General features: G+C 35.6%; 1 protein-coding gene and 1 long non-coding RNA gene across 11 annotated transcripts in view; one reads left to right on the top strand and one right to left on the bottom strand.

Moving 5' to 3' along the window:
* Positions 1-22,972, bottom strand: part of dnaaf11 (dynein axonemal assembly factor 11) — an 80,633-nt gene that overhangs the window by 54,293 nt on the left and 3,368 nt on the right. For 6 of the 10 annotated variants that reach the window (XM_069921636.1, XM_069921645.1, XM_069921644.1 and 3 more), the window contains exon 3: positions 22,062-22,094. The exons of 2 other annotated variants lie outside the window; for them this stretch is intronic. In XM_069921636.1, coding sequence (XP_069777737.1) covers positions 22,062-22,094 — 33 coding nt within the window. Of the gene's footprint in view, positions 1-655; positions 702-1,288; positions 1,394-22,061; positions 22,095-22,972 lie in introns of those variants that run through there. 2 more of the 10 variants (XM_069921642.1, XM_069921643.1) reach the window with 2 other exon arrangements.
* LOC138755516 (uncharacterized) lies at positions 331-3,980 on the top strand. Its single transcript, XR_011352352.1, has 3 exons — positions 331-756; positions 3,469-3,581; positions 3,748-3,980. It is a non-coding gene; the product is annotated as an uncharacterized lncRNA (long non-coding RNA).

The raw sequence follows: 22,972 nt of genomic DNA, 5'->3' as shown, positions 1-22,972 counted from the left end.
AAAATCAAACTTCAAACTGAAAAATATTGTAAAGTAAAAATCTTCTTAAGTTTAAGCACAATGGTGAGATTATCTTAGCATTTTCAAAAGAAATGAAAGAGCAACATCTGACAGAAGTAAAGAAATTGTGGAGTAGGTTGGTTTTAACCAGAAGCTCTGTTCTACAGACTCATGCCAACAGAGTAGAAGCTCAAATGACCATAAGGTGTAGTGGCTAATCGAACTGGCTCGGGAGGTTCCGAGTGTCATCATGATGTCACAATGAGATTATCTCATTTGGAACTTGGGGGGGTTTTCAAAAGCTGCAGGTGACTGTTTAAGTGTCTTTTACTGAACATCGACTTGACTACGTCTCATCATTTATTCATTCTTCATTTCGCACTGCGACACAGTTGCTACAAAGACATACATTTACCCAACTACAATTTATGCTGGAAAAATACTTTCCTCTTAATTACATTTTTCTTCTATTTTCATTTTGATAGGCGATTTGGAATTGAACTAAATTAGTCAATTTATAAGACCACAAAAATTTGGCTATTTGGCACATCAAGTTTGTTTCACTTTTGAAATCACGGCTGATTTATTTTTCCTTTCAATCCCATTTTCCTTCCTTCTCCACATAACCTTACATGCTCTTACTTTTCAACCTCACCTTTAAATATACTCAATGACGGCCTCCACATCCTCCTATGGCATCAGATTCCACAGATTCACCAGTCCTGGCTGAAGAAATTTCTCGTTGCTATTCTCAAGGTACATCTTTTAATCTGTGACTGTGCCCTCTGGTCCTGGACTCTCCCACTACTGGAAACATCTTCTCCACCTCAGCTCTTAACTTTCAACATTCAGTATGTTTCAATGATATTCCCCCTTCATCCTTTTAAACTTCAGTGCATACAGGTCCAGAGGCATCAAACGGTCCTCAAAGGTTGGCCCTCTCATCCCTGGTATTACTCTTCATAAACTTCTGGATCCTCTCCTGCACATCATTCCTTAGATATGAGTCTGAAAACTGCTCGTAATGCTCCAAATGTGAATTAATATGCGGTTTAAAGAGAGTCTCAGCAAGGAGACTCCTGTATCTCTTCCCTGATGGGATCAGCTGTGTGCAGGGTGGAAAGGGTCCTCAATGATTTTGTGTGCCCTCTTCAGACAATGATCCTGGTAGATCACATTGATTTAGGGGGGGGGGGGGGGGTGGGGGAGGCAGGCTCCAGTGATCATCTCTGCCACTCTTACAGTCCTGTGGATTGACCTCCGATACATTTCTCTGCAGCAACCTTACCACACTGTGATGTGGGCAGCCAGGATGCTCTTGATAGGTTGACATAATGGTGGCTGGAAGGGATCGGTACTGGGACCATTGTTGTTGTTCATCTATATTAATGATCTGGAAGATAATGAGGTAAATTGGATTAGTAAATTTGCAGATGACACTAAGATTGGGGGTGTTGTGGATTGCGAAGAAGGTTTTCAAAGCTTGTAGAGGGATCTGTACCAACTCATAAAGTGAGCTGAAAAATGGCAGATGGAATTTAATGCAGACAAATACGAGGTGCTGCATTTTGGAAGGACACAGTAAATGGTAGGGTACTGAGGCGTGAGGTAGAAAAAGGGGATCTGGGAATTCAGATGCATAATTCCCTGAAAGTGGTGTCACATGTGGATAGGGTTGTAAAGGAAGCTTTTGGCATATTGGCCTTCATAAATCAAAGTATTGAGTACAAGAATTGGGATGATATGTTAAAGTTGCATAATACATGGGTGAGGCCAACTTTGGAGTACTGTGTGCAGTTTTTGTCACCTAACTACAGGAATGATATCAATAAGATAAAGTGCAGAGGTTTACTAAGATGTTTCCTGGACTTCAGGGACTGAGTTACAGGGAAAGGTTAAACAGTTTAGGACTTTATTCCCTGGAGCATAGAATGAGGAGTGATTTGATAGAGGTGTTTAAAGTTGTTAGGGGGAGAGACAGAGCAAATGTAGATGGCTATTTCCATTGAGGGTGGGTGAGATTCAAACAAGAGGACATGAGTTAGGGGTGAAAGGGGAAAAGTTTAGGAGGAACATGAAGGGGAACCTCTTTACTCAGAGAGTGGTGGGAGTGTGGAACAAACTTACAGCTGAAATGGTAGATGCCGGCTCAATTTTAAATATTAAAGGAAATTTGGACAGATATATGGATGGGAGAGGTATGAAGGGCTATGGATTAGGCAAGAAAAAGTGGTTTGGCACAGACTAGAGGGCCAAAGTGGTCTGTTTATGTGCTATAATTGTTCTATGGTTCTAGCCTTGCCTGCTTCTGTTTTCTCAGGAAGTGCAGTCACTGTTGTGCCTTCCTGACAAGTGAGATGCTGAGGGTCTACGATAGGTCACTATCTAAATGAACTCCAAGGAACTTGGTGCTCTCCATTCTCTCTATTATAGAGTTGTGAATGTGTAATGTCTAGTCCACAATAAGACTCAGGTTGTTACTCTCACACCTTTTCACGAGATTTTCCACCTCTTCTCTCTAGTGTAACTCATTGTTATTGCTGATGAGGCCAAATACTGTTGTGTCATCTGCAAACTTGATGACACCATTGGAGCTGGATCTGGCAATGCAGCCATGGGTCAGTAACATGAACAGAAGCAGGCTGAACACACAGCCATCAGGTGCACCAGTGCTACAAGCCTGGACAGACTGTGGTCTTTCTGTTAGGAAGTCCAGGATCCAGTTAGAGAGGGGTATTGAGTTGCAGTGAGGACAGGTTCTCCACCAGCCTCTGGGGAATGATCATATTAAAAACTGAGCTGAAGTCAATAAACAGCAATCTGGCTTTTTCGCCAAGTGACCTACATAAAGTGACAAGGCTAGAGCATCGTCTGTGGGATGGTTTCTTCAATAGGAAAATTGAAATGGATCCAATGTCTCTGGGAGGTGTGGTTTGATGTGTTCCATCACCAGACACTTGAAGAATTTCATAATGGTGGCAGTCATGCAACAGGGCGGTAGCCATTGAGGTCTGTTTTTGTCACCCCTTGGGTTAGCAGGACAGATATATGATCCAAGTAACCAGGGATGCACCAGGGACGTTGGTGTACACGCAATCCAGGATGTTCTCTCCTCTGAAGGCAAAGTTCACATGCTGTTGAAACCGTGGTAAGACCATTTTCAGGTTAGTGTGATTGAAGTCACCATCAGGGTGGGATGTCAAGGCTTCACAGATTACACCATAAAGTTCCTTCATGGCTTCTCCCTCATTTACTAAAGCCAGAACATAGACTCTGAAAATCAGCGGGGCCGAGAATTCCCTGGGCATGTAGAAGGGTCTGCATTTCACCAGGAGGTACTCTATCTCTGCTGAGAAGGAAAGTGTAGGGGTGTAAAGGAAATGCCTAAAATCCAAAGCATTCCACCTTTGCTGTGGTTTGCATCTTGCAGTGTTGCCTCTGTATTTCTGTTCATGAAATCTTCTGCAGATGTCATTGAACCATCCACACCTGCCTCCTGAAGAAGGTTTCTGATCTGTCAGACAAGTGTTTGGGGATTTTTCTTCATTCTGATGAGAATTCTTCTGTCATCAGCAGTGGAGGTAATCTTTGGCCTACCAGTCCTTTTGCGATAATTGAGCTCACTAATATGCTTTTGTTTCTTAATTAAGTTCAAAAAATAATTTTGGTAATCATATGGCTTGGGTGATATCTCATTGTTTTATTCTTGATTATCAGCCTAATGACTTCTAACTTTCATTGGTACAGCTGTGGTCCTCATGTTGAAAAATGGCAACTACAGACTCTCAGAGTGATCAAAAGCTTAGAAGCAAGCCTGCCTCTCTTATGAATGAAGCAATTGAACATAGCTGGTAATCACAAACACCTTGAAGCCAAATGTCTCAAACATTATGGAAAATAGGGGACTATGTGTAAAAAGTGCAGTAATTTCTACCTGGTCAAACCAAAATATATGCAAATAACCTTGAATAAAATATGGAATGTGCACTTTAATTGCATGTGAATTATTTGATTATAAATTTAAAACTGTGGAGCACAGGGAAAAATAAAGGAAAAAAGTGTCTTTGTCCCAAACATTATGTAGAGAACTGTAGGTGAACAGATAATCAATCTTTTTTTTCCTATGGCAGGGTTTAGAAAATACCAGGTTAAAAGACACATTCATGTCATCATGAAGAAAGCGTGTCAGAGTTTTTACTTCCTCAGGAGTTTGCAGAGATTTGGTATGACATTGAAAACCTTGGCAAACTTCCACAGATGTGTAGTGGAAAGCGTGCTGACCGGCTGCATCACAGCCTGGTATGGGGGTACCAATTCCTCTGAGCAGAAAGCCCTGCAAAATGTAGTGGCGCAGCTCAGTACATCATAGGGATAAACCCTGCCCACCATTGAGAAAATCTACCTTGAATGCTGCTGTCAGAGAGCAACAGCAAACATCAAGGATCCACACCACCCAGAACAAGCTCTGTTCTCACTGCTGCCATCAGAAAAGAGGTATAGATGCCATGTCTCATACCATTACAATCAGGAACAGTTGCTACCTGGCACCACCACCTCCCCCCCCCCCCACCAACCATCAGGCTCCTAAACAACAAACTCATAGACTCATTTGATAACTCTTTGCATATTACTAAACACTATTTATTTCTGTACAGTTGGTTTATATTTCTCTCTTTTGCATACATATATTTTCTTGAGTGCAGTTTTTTGTATCACTGATAAGTAGAAATTCAACCTTGCCCACAGGAGAAAAGAATCTGAGTTGTTTGTGGTGTCATGTATGAACTTTGTTAATAAATCTGAACTTTGAACTTAAGATGAGCAAATTTAAAGGAGATCAGAAATTGAAATTTTCCACAACGAGATGGATTAATTTTTGGAATGCAATACCAGAATAGGTAACGGATACAATCATTGTGTTTAAGTAGCATTTAGATAGGCATGAATTGATAAGGCACACGAGGATATAGTTCTAAAATGAACAAACAGAATTAGTACAGATGAGCAAAACGTTCAGCCTGATTCTGTGGTACATCACCATAACTAAGTATCTACAAAGGGCAGCTACGATGTTTAAGGTTTCTTTTATTTTCACAGAATATACATTAAAAAGGGATAGCAAGATAAGTGTAGCAGTTAGCGCAATGCTGCTTTAGCACCAGTGATTGGGACCGGGGTTCAAATCCCGCGCTGTCTGTAAGGAGTTTGTACTTTCTCCCCATATCTGTGTGGGTTTCCTCCAGGGGCTCCGGTTTCCTCTCACTATTGGAAATGTACTGGGGATTATAGGTTAATTAGGGGTAAATGGCTGGCATGGGCTCATGGGCCAAAATGGCCTGTTACCATGTGTGATAGTAGACCAATCACCAATGTATATAGTTACAGTATCTAGAGTGTAATGATTGTGCTTACAGCGATTGGCTGAGAGCTTAGCCACGCCTACTGTCTGGGCCTTAAAGGGTTGTGTCCCTAGCCAGGTCGGATCATTCTGGACTGGTCGACCAGCTGTGAAGAGCTCCTGTCTTTTGCTAATAAAAGCCTTAGTTCTTTTGACGAGCTCTACACCATGCTGTATGTCTAAATTTAAAAAGTAAATAAAAATTTTATATTCATGATAATATTTATTTTTTTTAAACTTTATTCATTTTCTATATATAGAAAAAAAAGAAAAAAGAAAAGACCCCCCCCCCCCCTTCAGCCAACTCTCTTAAGGAGAGCCATAAAAAAAGAAAGAATATTTTAAAAAATTATACATATTAAAATCTAATCAATATAAATTGAAATGTAAATATTTAGAGTATAACAGCCACTTATTAATAAAAAAATTATAATTATCATGTGAAACATATGTAATTTTTTCCATTATTAAACAATATTTAATCTCATTATGCCATCTATTAATATCAATCATATTTGTATCTTTCCATGTACTAGCAATACGTTTTTTCACTATGGATAAAGCTAAATATACAAAAGCAAGCTGGAACTTATCTAATCCCAAACCTTTCAAAGGTTGCAAACTACCCAATAAAAATACTGTTGGATATAAAACTATTTTAATCTTATACAGATATTCTAAAAATGATTGAATTTTCTTCCAAAAAGATTGTATATGTATACATAACCAAACAGCATGAAGAAAAGTTCCAATTGTATCACCACATCTAAAACACAAATCTGATTTATTAAGACCATATTTTTTTAAATTTTTCATGTGTCAAATATAATTGATGTAAAAAATTGTAATTAATCATTGCATAATGTGCATTTATCAATCTAGTTACACTATCATAACAGATATCTAACCAATCCTCTTCAGAAAAAATAAAACCAATATCCGCTTCCCATTTAATTTTAGATCTATCCCAACCCTTTTTATCCATACCATCCTGTAATATTTGATACATAAATGAAATATACCCCTTCACTGGTACCTTTATAAGAAAAGTCTCAAATTTAGTCATTTTGGTAAAATCATATCTCTACCAAACATACATTTTACCAAAGATTGAATTTGACAATAAAGGAATAAAGAATTCTCATCAATACCAAAATCTATAATATTTATGATGTAAAGCAAACAGAGTCACCATGACCGTTGCCTATCACCCCTAACAATAGGAGGAAGAGAAGCAAAAGAGATTCCCTTCAGAGACTGAGTGTTCATAACAAGGCCAAAGGCAGCAAAAACAACTTTGACATTAATGAAAGATTTGAATTTAGTGGACACATGGAGAAGAATCCATCCAAGAGAAAGAGATTATTAATTTTATTCAAATAGACATGATTCTTATTCAAGGATAGATTTATTTTTAATATCAACACATCTCCAAGGTAAAATTAACCAAGTTGATTATAAAGTAAGAACATTATCGGATCATTCTCCTTTGTTAATGACAGTTACAATATTGGATAAAGAAGAATCAGTTTATAGATGCAGGTTTAACTCAATGCTATTAAAAAGACCAGACTTTTGTGATTTTTTCAGAAGGGAAATTCAATTTTTTTTCAATTCTAATTTGGTTAATAATAAATTTATTTTATGCAGATGAGATGAAAGCATACTTAGGAAGACAAATTATATGATATACTTCTAAAATTAAGGATTATATGAAAGAGGTAGAACAACTGGAGAAAGATTATGCATTTAGAGACAGACTTATAAAGGCAGTCTTCTGAGTAGAAAAGTAGATGACTTTAATAAGAAACTTCAATGTAATACATTTCTCTCTAGAAGAGAGAAAGCAATAATGAAAACTAAACAGAGGGCTCAAAAGGTCCTCTCCTGGCAGTTGAAAGCAGAGAAAATCTCAAGAATGGTTAATACAATTAAGACAGATTTGAATGTAACTACTTATAGACCTCAAGAAATTAATGAAGCTTTTAAGCAATTTTATTCTAAGTTATAGCAATCAGAGTCACAAAGAGATGATAATAAGACAGAGGATTATTTGTCACAAACAAGATTACCAAGGTGAAGTTTGGAAGAGCAAATGGAGCTGGATGCCCTCTTCAACCAACTAGAGATGAGGGAGGCACTGAGTTCATTAGAAAGCAATAAATCTCCGGGAGAAGGTGGTTTCCCACCTGGGTCTTATAAAGAATTTAAAGATTTGTTGATTCCTACTTTTATGGAGGTATTAGGGCAGGTTGTAGAGATGCACACTCTTCCGGAATCCTTTTCTATAGTGATAATAACAGTAATCCATCATCATATAGACCTATTTCATTGTTAAATGTGATTATAAGATCATTGAAAAAATGTTAGCAAATAGATTGACAAAAATTTTACCAAGGTGATAAATATGGATCAGACAGGGTTTGTAAAAAAAAAAACAGTCCACAGATAATGTGACTAGATGACTTGGTATAATACATTTGGTAAAATGAAGGGAGATGCAAGTATGGCAGTAGCTTTAAATGCAGAAAAGAATGGAATTTTTTGTTTAAGGTGTTGGAAAGATTTAGATTGGGATAGATATTTGCAAATTGGATCAGAGCTTTAAATAATGAACCTAAAACTGAAGTTGTAACAAATGGACAGGTCTCTAAACTATTTCAGTTAACTAGATCTAGTAGACAAGGATATCCATTATTGTCAGCTTTATACTAGCAATAGAACCATTTGCAGAATTAATCAAATCTGATCCTGATATTAAAGGATTTAAAGTTAATCAGGAGGAATATAAAATTAATGTATTTGCTGATGATGTTTTGATTTATTTGACAGAGCCAGTAGGTTTGATACATAAAATTATATTTAAGATGGATGAATATGGGAAAGTGTTGGGCTATAAAATAAATAGAGGAAAAAAAGTGAAATTATGCCTCTCACTAGAGGGGATTATACTCAGTGTCAAAGAGATACCCAATTCAAATCTCCAGAAAATTGTAAAAAAATATTTAGGGATACAGGTAGACAATAATATTAATTTTTTTTTCAAATTGAATTATTCACCTTTACTTAAGAAAACTGGAGAAGATTTGAATAAGTGAATAGTGTTGCCAATAACACTATTGGGCAGAGTTAACTGTTTAAGATGAATATAGTCCCTAGAGTAACAGTATAATTTTTAAACATTTACAAAACTGTGACCAAAAAGGTTTTTTTCAAGAATTCAAGAAAATTTCCTTGGAAGGGTAAGATGTTGAGTGTTCCTTTAGATAAATTAACATGGACATTTGAATTAGGAGGCCTACAGCTTCCAAATTTTAAAAATTATTACAAAACAACTCAATGAGGTTCATTGCTTAATTTTTTTGAAGAGGGAGAGATATCAGCATGGATTAAAATAGAAATGGATAAAATAGCAGAGAAAACACAAGAAGACTTTATAAATAAATGGGACTCAAAATTAATATTGGGTGAGAGGGAAACCACTTTGTTGAAACATTTGATTAATACCTGGAATAAGATAAACAATGAAATTGGAGCAAGGGGATTGTATTATCTTAAAATGCCTCTGACTCAAAATTGACTTATTCCTTTTATAATGGATAATTTAAAAAAAAATTTGGTCTCATAAAGGAATTAGATATATAGAAGATTGTTATGAAGAAGGAAATTTAATGTCATTTGAACAATTAAAAAATTAATGGGATACAAAACAATACACTCTTTTGTTATTTTCAATTAAGGGCATATTTAAGAGATAAATTGGGTCTAACAATGTCATTACCTAAATGTAGTGATGTGGAGATGCTGATTCGTAATAGACATAGAAAGAAATTTACTTCATCCATGTACATTGCAAAAAGCAACTCATAAGCAGGGGATTCATAGGTCCAGATAGAGATGGGAGGAAGATTTAAATATTAATATTGATGAACAAAATAGGTCAGAATTATATTGAGATAGTATGACAAATACAATAAATATTAGATATAGATTAGTTCAGTATAATTTTCTACATCAATTATATCTTCACCACAGAAATTAAATAGATTGAAGTCAGATTTATCAGATCAATGTTTTAGATGTGGGTAGGAGATAGATACCTTTTTACATGCTACTTGGACCTACCTTAAAGTGAGACCTTTTTGGATAAACGGGAAAAAAATTTTAAAGAACAGGTTACAGATACTAAATTTCCACAAAATCCAATGTTGTTTTTATTAGGTAATATTGTAAGGATAAGATTGAAATTGAAATTAACTATACATCAAAAAGAATGTGTAAAGATTGTGTTAGCAGTAGCAAGAAAATGTATTGCAGTCACGTGGAAATCAGACTCTCATCTGAGTATGGAGTGATGGAATGCAGAAATGCATAGTTGTGTTCCCTTTGAGATTACTTATAATTTAAGAAATAAATATGATGTACTTTTGAAAATTTGATGCCTGTTTTTAGAAATTGTGGGAATTCATGTAAAGATATTTTCCCTAAACTTCAAAAACCTCCTTAACCTCCTTGGAAGAACTAAAAAGCGTAAATGGTTAGAATTGTGTGGTAGGTGGTGTTTTCTTGCCAATCAGGTTTTTTTTCTTTACTTCCTCTCTTTTTTTTTGGAAAAATTAAAAATTTTACAAAATACAATTATGTAAAATACAAAATAAAATCTAAAACTACCCCATACTATCCCCCCTCCTCCCTTCTCCCAACTACCATTATAACCCTCCCCCTAGGAGCTTATTAAAAAAAAATACATATAATCATAACAGGCTGTTGTGTGGTGTGTCATCTATTTACATCTTTAAACACAAATAAAATTTTTACATAACATCTCAGCACATACATTCCAAATATAAAGTCCACATTTAAGTATAGTCATTTCACAAACTATATGTCATCTTCTCTAAATGCAAACATGATTTAATTTCTGTATGCCATCTTTGTATTCTCAATTCAACATCATTTTTCCAAATTATAGCAATACATTTTCTAGCCACTGCCAATTCTAATCATATAAATGCAATTTGAGGTTTTTCTAATCACAGATTAGCCATGATATTTTTCATATAACCCATGGATCCACATATAAATCTATTTGGAATAAATCCTGCAAAAAATTAATTACTTTTTCCCAAAAGGGCTTAACCTTTGTACATTCCCACACCGAATGTACAAAAGTACCTGTCTGGTTCCCACATTGAAAACACAAATCTGACTCACTAAAACCATACATTTTCAATTTTTCAAGGTTAAATATAACTGATGCAAAAAGTTATAATTAACTAAACTATAACGTACATTAATTAATTTCGTGACACTATCCAAACACATATCAGACCATTCTTCCACAGATATAGGAATAGATAAATCTTTCTCCCGTTTATCTTTTATTCTAAATATATCTACCTTCTTCATCTTTTTCTGTAATAACAAATACATTACTGAAACAAACCCTTTTTTTCCTTATCAGCAATTCATTTCTCAAATTTCGTTTGATCTGGTAGTATTAAATCTCGATCAAAACATTTTAATAACAAATCACGTACTTGATAATAAGCTAATAAAGTGTTTTGCAATATGCCAAACTTCTAAGTCTATTAATGAAAAGAAATGAACCTACTTCAAAACAATCTTTCATTAATAACAATCCTCTTGAATCCCAATCCTTCAAATAAGGAAATGGAATGAACTGATTCAGATATAGTGGAGTTTTAACTGAAATCACATCTTTCGATCCTATAAGTTGATTCCACTTATGCCATATCCCCATTAAATGTTTCAATACAGGCAGATTGTATCGTAAAAGCAAAGGATTCCATTTATATATAAAGAGATGTATTCATCTTTCCTGTATCTGATCCATCTCCATTTTCACCCACATCAGGGGCTGGTCAATATCAAACAGTGTATTAATAAACTTTAATTGTGCTGCTTGATAATAATTTTGAAAATGTGGCAGTTGAAGATCTCCCAAGTCACATCTGCATGTCAATTTTTGCATAGATACTCTGGATAACTTGCCTCTTTCCATAAGAACAAACGAACTGCTTGATTTAATTCCTTAAAAACCTTTCCCAGTATAGCACTTGGAATGGATTAAAACAAATATTGACTATGAGGATATATATTCATTTTAATACAATTTACCTGTCTAATCAATGTTAACAGTAGATCCTTCCATCTATTTAAATCAAACTTAATCTTATTTAATAATGGAACATAATTTAAACTATACAAATTTTGGTCATCCTTATCCACAATAACACCCAGATACTTAATTTTATTTGACCATTTAAACTTTGTAAGTTGCTTACAATCTGAATAATCTCCATCTGATAATGGTAATATCTTAATTTTATCCAAATTTACTTTATAACCTGACATTACTCCATATTGTTTCAACAAATCCTGTAATGGTTCTAAAGAATTCTGAGGTTGAGACAAATATATTAACACCATCACCAAATAAATTAATTTTATACTCATATCCACCAATTGTAATTCCCTTAATCTTCAATTCTTGCCTAATAGCTTGAACTAATGAGTTATAGTTATAGTTCTATAACTAATGCAAATAAGGCTGGTGACAACGGGCAGCCCTATCTAGTTGATCTAAACAAATTAAATATCTGGAAACCTGTCCATTCGTCACCACCTGAGCAGAAGGATTAGCATATAATGCCTGAACCCAACCAATAAAGAGTGGTCCAAATTTAAATTTTTCTAACACTTTAAACAAAAAAATTGCACTCAACATGGTCGAAGGCATTTTCTGCATCTAGCGCTAGTATCATTGGTTGTCAAGTTGCTGTCTTGAAGCATTAATTATAGTAATTAATTTAGCAATATTATCCGCTGAATACCTATTTTTAATAAATCTCGTTTGATCCATATGTATTAATTTTGGCAAAAAATTAGCCAATCGATTCACCAAAACATTGGCTACAATTTTATAGTCTACATTCAATAAAGATATAGGTCTATACGATACAACTTTTAATGGATCTCTATCTTTCTTTGGTATAACCATTATCAATGCTCTTGAGAATTCCTCTGGAAATAAACCTGTATCAGTAGCTTGTTTAAGTACTTCCGTACACACCAGAAATAACAAATCATGAAATTATTTCTAAAATTCCATTGTAAAACCATCTTCTCCAGATGATTTTCCACTTGGCATAGATTGTAACTCCTCCTTAAGTTCCAAATCAGTAAATGCATCCTCTAACATCTTAATATCCTCTTCCTCCAATAAAGGTTAATCCAGATTTAACAAAAAAGAATCAATCTACTCCTCATCAGCAGTCCCTTCAGATGTGTATAAATCATGATAAAAAGTATGAAATTCATCATTAATTTCCTGTGGTTTATAGTAATTCCTGAACTTTAAAGACAGTTAAATACTTAAAACTTGTTCTGAAGAAGTTTAAAAAGTTATTTACAGTCATAATGAAAGGAACCAAGGCTCAAGCTGCAAAGAAACTACAATTTAAAAGAGCTGAAACTGCTGAAGAATTGAAGCCTACCTCTTCGAGGGATCCATGGGGGTGGACTCTGGAGCTGCCGAAGCCTCAGCGGACTACTCAGGCCACAGTTGCAATTACACCGGTGCCCTCTTCGTGTCTTACCACGCAAAATGGCGCCGGTATGGTAAGCCATTCCTTGGAGAAGGGGGGAGCGGGCGCGACTCCGATTGCATGCCTGGGGATGTGGGGCTTCATGAAGGTGAGGGTTCTGTTCCCGATTGCAGTCGTGAGCGCGTCGGACAAGCCGGTGACATGCTGAGCCCAAGCACAGAATGACTGGGCACAGGCTGCGGGAACATCTCTCTCCCGACGGGAGACCATTCGTTGTTGGTAATTTCCTGTTTGGGAGGGAGTTCAGACCCGTAGTCGTGTGGCTCGGGCTGAGGTGGTAGCATTGGAATCAGAAGAAGAAGATGAAGAGGAATTACTACAGACACCAGAAGATGAAGAAGCAGCAATACTCCATGCTGCCAGAATCATACAAGGTAGGCCTCAAAAATCTCAAAGATTTCAGAGACTTAAATCTCCCACTTTCAAACAGTGCAGGTAGAGTAAGATACTATATTGTCTGTGTCAGAAGAATTTATGTGTCAGATGAATAGTATGGCAAATCAAGTTATGCAGGGATTTAAGGATAAGTTTCAATTGACTGAACTGAGAGAATTGTCATTAATTAAACAAGATGTAGCCAAACGTTTGTGAGCAGTTAACGTGGTATAGGATGAATTTAAAGAAATTAAGCGGGAGTTTTGTGACTGCAATGATAAAGTGGAACAATATACTGAGAAAATGGATTATGTGGAACATTGTATTACAGGATGGGATGTCCAAAAATGAGTTTCTGAAGAAAATTGATTCACTGGAAAACCAAAGTCGGAGTAATAATGTTAAGATAATTGGACTGCCAGAGGATGTTGAAGGAACAGATTCTGTGAAGTTTTTTTCATAAATGGATACCAGAGATGTTAGGAAAGGATGCATTTCCAGAAGGTTTGGAATTGGATAAAGCGCATAGAGCAATACGGTGGAAGCCTTTTTCAGACCAGCCACCATGAGCGGTGCTTATCCGTTGTTTATGTTACCAGGATCATGGGTTGATATTACGTCTGGCAACGCAGAAGGCCCATCAAAATTAGGGATCTTTAGTGGTTCAGAGTAATAGAGATTTTTTCAAGCAGATTTAAATCAGGATGTGATAAGAAGACATAATGAGTTTAACCCAGCTAAAGCTGTGCTATGGAAGAAGGGTTATAGGTTTGTGTTTAGATATCCAGCTGTGCTGAAGGTGTTTTATGGTCATTTTTAGGCTCAGTTTTTTGACAATGAAACTGAAGCTCTGACTTTTGCTAACTCTTTACCAAATAACCCACATAGTTTTGAGTTGCAGAAACAAATGAAATCGCAGGGATCTCCAAAGAGGAATGAGAATGGGAATGGTAACGGCAGGAAGAAAGTGGAGGAACAACATCTGATTCAGAAGAGAGATGATGGTCAAGTTGTTGGTGCTGTTGGTGTTGAAGATCAAGCAAATGGAGTCATGGGTGTTGTGGACTGGATCTTTCTGTATGAACAAGTGGTTTATTTTTATATAAGAATATCAGCTGGGGAGGGGATGGTTGGCTCTGTGTCTTCTGAAGTCATCTGCCACTACTGGTTTAGGCCACACCCAGTTAGTAGAGGGGGGTACCACTTTGGTGGGGTTTTTTGTTGTTGTTTTTATATTTAGTGTTTTTTATTTTTTTTTGGTAAATTTAAAAGTGTTCTTTTGGAGCTTATATTTTTTGTGAGGGTTTGCTGTGTTGGGTATCATTTGTAACGATAAAATGAGTAAATTAAATTTTGCGACATTTAATGTAAAAGGGATGAACCATCTGATAAAAAGGAAACATGTGTTGGACTACATCAAAAAGATGAAGGTGGACATTGCATTTTTACAAGAGACTCATTTGACGGAGAAAGAACATTTGAAATTGAAACGAGTTTGGGTTGGACATGTCCTGGCATCTTCTTTTAATTCTAAGGCTCGAGGAGTAGCAATTTTGATACATAAAAAGGTTACTTTTGTTTTAGAATCTTTTTCTGAGAATGATGGCAGAGTTTTGAAGGTTAATTGTAAATTATTTTCAGAAGCTTGGACTTTGATGAATTTATATGTACCAAATGAAAATGATGTACAATTTGTTACAGATGCATTTTTGCATTTGAATCAATCAAATGAGAATATTATGGTTGGAGGGGACTTTAATTGTTGTTTGATTCACTGTTGGATAAGTCTCCAAAAATTGTGAAGAAAACCAAAATGGCAAAAAGAATAATTGAGTTGATGGGGGATATAAATTTGGTTGAAATATGGTGTCAGATGAATCTGACTGAGAAGGATTATTCTTTTTATTCAGCACGTCATGAGTCATTCTCAAGAATAGATTTCTTTTTGGTATCAGTTCATTTGCAGGGTAGGATTGAACAAGCTGAGTATAAGAGTAGGATTCTGTCAGACCATTTGTTGTTGTTAATTTCCTGTAATGTTGTTGAAATGGCGGAAATTAATTATCATCAGAGATTTCATGAGATGTTGTTAAAAAGGCCTGAATTTATTTTGTATGTAAGAGATCAGATTAGGTTCATTTTTGAAACAAATGCGGGATCAGTTCAAAGTAAATTTACGTTATGGGATGCTTTAAAAGCATATTTACGAGGTCAAATTATTAGTTATACAGCAAAAGTGAAGAAGCAATATAAAGTGGAACTTCAAGATTTAGAAAAGGAAATTGCAGTATTGGAGAATACATTTCAGAAAAATTCAACAGAAGAGAATAAGATACAGTTATCTAAACTGAAGTTTTGTTATAATACTTTCCCTCTTTCTCTTGTTTCTTTCTACCATAATTTCTGTCTATATTTGGGATTCTTTGCTGGGGAGGGGGTTTATACCATCATGTATAATAGAACTGACATTAATAATTGATGACTGCATTCTGTATTTTGTTATTATTATATGTATGGATAAAAAAATTAAATAAAATACTAAAAAAAAATTGACTTTTTTGACATTTATTAAGAATAGGCAAGATCCAGATCCCAATCTATTCTAATTCAAAAAAGCATCGCCTTGCAATCATAAGACAAGAATAGAGGGATTCTTATCAGAAAATTGTGATTATTGTGACAGATTTGAGCTGAAAGCTTGAGATAAACAAATTAGTTATGACAACAGAACTTAATTTAAAAGTGCTGAGTTGGGCTCCTGTTGGATCTTAAAATGGACTCTTTGTTCAAGAAAATATTGGCAGCTTTTAAATAGCTAACATCACAGGCAGATTTTGGGCTACAATATCACGAAAAAATGGGGGAGATTTCACTGAATTTATGGTCCAAAATGAAAACATATCAAAAATGACATGGAATTTTGATTCTTCAACGAGATCACATACTAGAAAGTTTAACAAATTTTGAAATATTTTTATCGTTTCAAAAACCTTTTCTACTTTCAGTTCTTGCCCTGTATAATACCGCAATGGCAACGAAAATGCTCCTTATTTTCACCTTCATCTGTGATTTTGCCTCCAATTAAATAATGAAGAGATGAACTAATATCTTAATTCCTGGAAAAGCTGAGTTGCCTCAAATTCACATTTTAAATAGTGCCTTTGTCAAATGCAATATTCATTGAAATAATAATATCCTTTACTGGCATTTTAATCACAATGTTGTTCGTGAAACAATTATAATAAATACTACTGAAACTTTAAAACTAAAATCACCAATTTGGTGATTAGTTATAAGTGATTTGACAAAAATGAAATTTGCAATAAAACCATAAAGACAAGTCTTTGGTTTTCAGAAATAAAATTGAATGATGAAGGTTTAATGAAAAAGGAAGCAACAGTGGTAGAAATACAATAGTGAAATATCTCAATTCAGTGCTAGAGGAGAAAATAATGGAAACCAGCAAGAAGAAATACAAAATTAAATGATGTTTCTATTCATAAAGTCTTAACATAAATCTGCACTGATTTATTACCTTCCAATGGCATAAAAATCCTTCAGAAGTTCATATAAATACATACAATTCCCCCCCAAAGAACTATGTAATGTCATTGTCTTCTTTAATTAATAATCACAACACAAGGTCTCGAAACTCAAAAATAGGTTTGTAATATTTGTAATTATATTCAAATTTCAAAAGATTCATAAAATGTGAATCTTTTGCATTGCAACATGCTAAACTTAAATTAACCTTGATAATAAACATATTAATTAATAACAAATTTTCAATTTGAGACATTCCTAAAACATCCCATTTAGCAGGAAAAGATACATCATACAAGTCAAAGAATTTTAGAAATGCCATTATTTCAAATTGAAAATTATGCTCCCTTAGCTAACCTCTCTTTGTTTACGAGGCTACAATAACAACATTAGGTGAATAGAAAGATGACATAAATTATTCTCATACATTATGCCAATAACAGTTCAACCCAAGAACAGGAAAATTAGATCATGGTTCACCATATTCCAAGAAAAGAAACCATTGATTTTAGTAATAATGATCTTAAGACTAACACACTGCCTCATTCACTATTTGCCATTTGTATCCATTATAAATTATATGTGATCCTTGCCCACTCCAATCTGGTTGAGATTTAAATGTCTTTTTAAGTCATCCAACAAGCCACTCTGTTGTACCTTTTATCTGGGATCGTCGGAACCGGACACATGCCATTGTTTGGAATCTTCCATATTTTGGAATCATTTTAAAAATCTCTTTAAGCAAATACGATGTATATTAAAAAAAAATTTAAAAAAAAAACGCACAAAATCGGGGGCGCAGGGTGTTAAATGAATTTAGAAAAATAAAGACCATAAAAGTCCATTATATCACTAGCATGTATTTTTATTTTAAAATAAAACTGGCTCAGATCCCTGTCCTCGCTGCCCCCATCCCCATCCTCTCTTACCTTCAGTGGAAAAATGGCTCTCAGCTCTGAGCATCCAGTAAGAAAAAAGCAGGTAGCAGCTGGCACAAAGCGGGAGCAATGGCTGCCTTCCTTACCCATAATCCCCCACGCAGCTGGAACCACTCTGCCGCTGTGAGTGAACTCCGAGCTCGGAGTTAGATGGAGGGCAACAGATGGACGGCCCGGGGTGGGGAGGGGGATGATGGATGGACGGCTGGGGGCAGGCGACCAACAGACAGCTGAAGATGATGTGTAGGCTGCCTTCAGGAGAGCCAATCCAAAGAAAGCATCTGCTCCAGTCAGAGTAGCTGGCAGGGTAGTAAAAACCTGTGCTGACCAACATGCCAATGTATTGAAGAGTCAACATTCCTTTATTGTCACTTCATAGTATAGAACGTGTACTAAGCAGATTTCCTTCTGCCTGCTGTAAGGCAGAAAAAGAGTAATCATTACTGTTGTCCAGAGAGAGAAAGAAAAGCAGAAGAGTCACTGTGTCCATGAATTTGCCTCCAGCCACAAAGACTTGTGTTCAAACTATCAGCAAATGAAGCTCCAGATCCAAATCTCCAACAGAAACCCATTAGAGCCCAAGGCCTTTCAGGAGCATCTCGAATCCTGGCTCCAGTACCTGGTTCCCAAGACCCAGCACCTCGCAGCCCACAGACCATGCAGGTCCATCGGCTGCTGAGCAAAGGTGCCACCATCTTGGGGACAGAGCCTGCGGTTGTAGGATTTTAAAATAAAAACCCATTGGTTTTTTTAACAGGCCATTTAAAGCCTGAACTGTTAAAACTAGACTGGGTGCTCTAGCCCTTTGGAGCCACGATATGACTCTACTCTCCGCTTTCTTGAGACTACCCCAGCAGCAGCTGTGTCATAACAGAAGCTCCAGCATCGCCACCATTTTTAAATTTATCAATAACATCAACATCTCACTCTAGCACAGCATATTATCCACCTGTTTCAAACAGGCCTCAATCAAAGAAGATTGTGGTAACCTGGCTAAAAGACTACCAACCAGTGGCTTTAACATCCACAGTAATGAAGTGTTTTGAAAGGCTGGTGTTGAAGCACATCAGCTCCTATTTGAGCAGCGACATGGATCGATTCCAATTTGTCAAATGCAGCAACAGGTCTGTAGCAGATGCATCTCACCAGCTTTACACAAAACCCTGGAACATTTGGGCACCAAAGATGTCTACAGCAGGATGCTCTTTACATTCAACACCATCATCCCCTCAAAACTGCTCAGCAAACTCCAATATTTAAATGAATTTACCAAAGATAATACATCGTGATCAAACAGGTTTTATAAAAAATAGGTATGCTTCAGATAATATTCTACGATTAATTACTTTGATAAATAGATCTAAATCTCAGAAGAATTATCCAATGGTGGTTTAATTGGATGCAGAAAAGGCATTCGATAGAGTAGAATGGACGTTTTTATTTAAAGTACTTGAAAAGTTTTCGTTTGGTCTCTCATTTATTGGTATGATTAGGGCTCTGTATAATGGTCCGAAAGCTAGAGTTGTTACTAATGGTTTGCTTTCAGAATCCTTTAATTTAACAAGATCTACTAGACAAGGATGTCCATTATCACCCGCCTTGTTTGCTTTAGTTATTGAACCTCTAGCACAATGGTGGACCTCTAGCACAATTAATACGTCAGAATGATAGTATCAAAGGTATGAGAGTCTTGAATGAAGATTATAAAATAAATTTATTTGCGGATGATGTTTTGCTGTATTTGGTGGATCCTGATGTTTCTCTGCCAGCACTTCAAGATTCCTTAGAAATTTATGGTCAATTATCTGGTTATAAGGTTAATTGGACTAAAAGTGAAATTTTATCAATTAGTAAAGATGATTATTCAATGTTTAGAAATATTACGAATTTGAAGCCTCCACCATCTCAATCTGCACTGGAGCTCGAAAGGAGTACATAGCCCCAAGCTCTACTCACTTTACACCTATGATTTTGTGTGGCTCAGCACTACAACAACACGATCTACAAATTTGATGATGAGGGGGCGATGAGTCAGAATATAGGAGGGAGACTGAAAACTTTGCTGAATGGTGGACCATTAACAGTCTTTCATTCAATGTCACCAAAACCAAGGAACTGATTGTGAACTTTAGGAAGGGAAAACCAGAGGTGCATGATCCAGTGATCACTGGGGAATCAGAGGTAGATAAGGTTAGAAAATTTAAATTTAAATTTCTGGGAATCACTATTGTGGAGAATCTTTCCTCCATCCATGTCATCTTGAAGAAAGCACGTCAGTGCCTCTACTTCCTCAGGAGTTTGTGTAGGTTTGGTATGACATCGAAAACCTTGGAAAATTTCTACAGATTTGTAGTGGAAAATGTGCTGACCAACTGTATCATGAACTGGTATGGGGGCATCAAAACTCTGAGCAGAAAGCCCTGCAAAAAAATAACCCAGTAAATCACAGGCAATACTTTCCCCACTATCGATAAAATCTACATGGAATGCTGCTGTCAGAGAACAACAGCAATCATCAAGGATCCACTCCACCCAGGACATGCTCTATTTTCGCTGCTGCCATCAAGAAAAAGGTACATGTGCCACAACATTCGTAACACCAGGTTCAGGAACAGTTGCTACCCTTCCAACATCAGACTCCTAAACAACAAATTCAATCAGAGACTCATTTAAGAATTCTTACTTTGCACATCATTTATTAAGGATTTTTTTTTCTGTTTTGCAGTTTATTTATATTCCTTTTTATTTTTAAATTCAGACATACTGTATGGTAACAGGCCCTTTCAGCCCAATAGCTCATTGGCCAATTAAATGGTGGGAGGAAATCAGAGCACCCGGAGGAAACCCACATAGACATGGGGAGAACATACAAACCCCTTAGATAGTGAGGGATTTGAACCCCAGACCCAGTCGCTGGCACTGTAACAGCATTGCACTAACCATGCCATCTTTGTTTACATTTATTTCTTTTCTTGAGCTCAGTTTTTTGCACCACCATCAGTAGAAATTCTATCTGCAGGTAAAATAATCTCAGAGTTGTATGTGATGTCATGCATGTTCTCTGACAATAAATCTAAATTTTGAAGTAACTACCTGATACAATCATATCCTACAGACAGAATGCCAGACTCCTCCATTACATTTCCAAGGTACAGGCTGACCCACCAAAGTGTTAATGCAGGCAGGAGGAAGCAACTTTGGAATCCTTAGCATTAACTCCAGTTCTAATGTTGTCTTATGGCATCAGATCAAACACAGGCAAAGAAACCTTCTGCAAATTTGCCAATTTTTGAATCATCTGCAAACTTACTAAACAGGCCCCCTTCATTTTTGTACACATCATTTTTGTACTGTACATATCTTTTATCAAATTTTATTTTATTGACATGTAAAAAATACAGACATAACCAAATGATTATAAATCAAAATGAATACATGCTATTTTAATATTCCCCACCCCACCCCCTCCCTCCCACACAGAAAAGCCTCCAAGAAAAACAAAGAAAAGGAAGAAAGAAAATAGAAAAGAAGAAAAAACAAATTATTAATTTTATAAACCATACTGGATTTTATTTTAAGTAAATTATCATCTAATTATATTGATACCTACATCTACAAATATATATGCTAAATGTAAAATATATAATAAACTAAAGCACTTCTGTACAATGCACTACTTAATCAAGTTTTAAATATAAAGAAAAAACATACAAAACATTAGGCAATAATAAAAATTAAGATAAGGTAAGGCCGGGGAGTGACAAACACCAATATTTTGCATATATAGAAACAAAATTTTCAAAAAATGTTCATGTTTATACCTTAAATTGTACTTTGTAGATATCTCTTCACCAATCTGGCTGACCATGAACTGGCCTTTGAAATGACTGGGCAAGTCATTTATTTGCAATCGTGTTTCAGTTCAACCACAATGCTCTTGGCAGAAACACTGTATTTTGGGAAAATTTACCATCAGCCTTAGAACTAAAGAAAGCTATCCACTGCTAGCATACTATGAGCAACAATCTAACATCCAGCTCTCTCATGGGAACAACAGAATGAGCAGGTTTTAGTGAGTTCTTCATTTCTAACCTATCATCATCCACCACTGGATTTCAAGTTTCCAACTTCTTTTAATCATGAATCATTTGCATCCTCATTTCACATTTTCCTCACCTTCAAACTTGGTTAAATGGAGATTCATTTTCCCTAATGCAAAAAAGCAATGTTTATTGGAGTTAATGATTACATGGGCATCTAGGACAAATCATGCTACTCGAAAAGCCTGACTAATTGTTTCCTTTTGTTAAATTCATTCGTACGGATTCACTATTTTTCAGATTGGATATTGATGCAATTAGGTTGCTGAGAATTTTCAGCCTAAATCTGAATTATCAGATTTTAAAAGCAAACACAATCTGCTGGAGGAACAGGCCAACTATAGAAATTTCATACATTCTTATAACATGTGACAAATCAACTCTTCCTTTCATACAATCCTTTGATTTTAAAGCATTCCAAAAAAATGTATAATTATGAAGTATATAAAAATGCAAAAAACAGCATTAAATAAACATAGAAACCATAACATATTGTGGCAAAAATTATATTTAAAAAAAAAGCATATTTTAAAAAACATTTTGCAGCTGTCAAATTAACTTTTAAAAAAACATTAATTTGACCGGTAGTATGGTTGGTTCTAAATCCATAATTCTCCAAATTACCATTTTTTTAAGGAAATTTTCAGTGAATGACTATCCAAATAATTTAAATTCCATTATATTTGTTAAATAATTAAAAAATAAGATAAACATAAAAAAATAGTAAAGTACATGAGCAAGTAAAGAGATCAAAACAGTGGAACCAGATGGAGATAACTACAATTAGTCAGACTGAAGTCAAACTTTAGAAACAATGCATGACATTCTACCTGGACAGCCCTCAACATAATTGCATGAGTGCTAATTTTTCTGCACCCCATCTGTTTCCATTTCCTTTTTTTCTTCCTCCTATATTTAATTTACCATCCCACTTTAACCTTTCCTATCCACCCCTTCCTGGTCTCTTCCTTTACCTGTCTTCCTAAC

Source organism: Narcine bancroftii, chromosome 2 (genome assembly GCF_036971445.1).
Source record: "Narcine bancroftii isolate sNarBan1 chromosome 2, sNarBan1.hap1, whole genome shotgun sequence".
NCBI lineage: Eukaryota > Metazoa > Chordata > Chondrichthyes > Torpediniformes > Narcinidae > Narcine > Narcine bancroftii.
The sequence above is the reverse complement of the archived record's forward strand: the minus strand, read 5'-3'. Positions and strand labels throughout refer to the sequence as shown.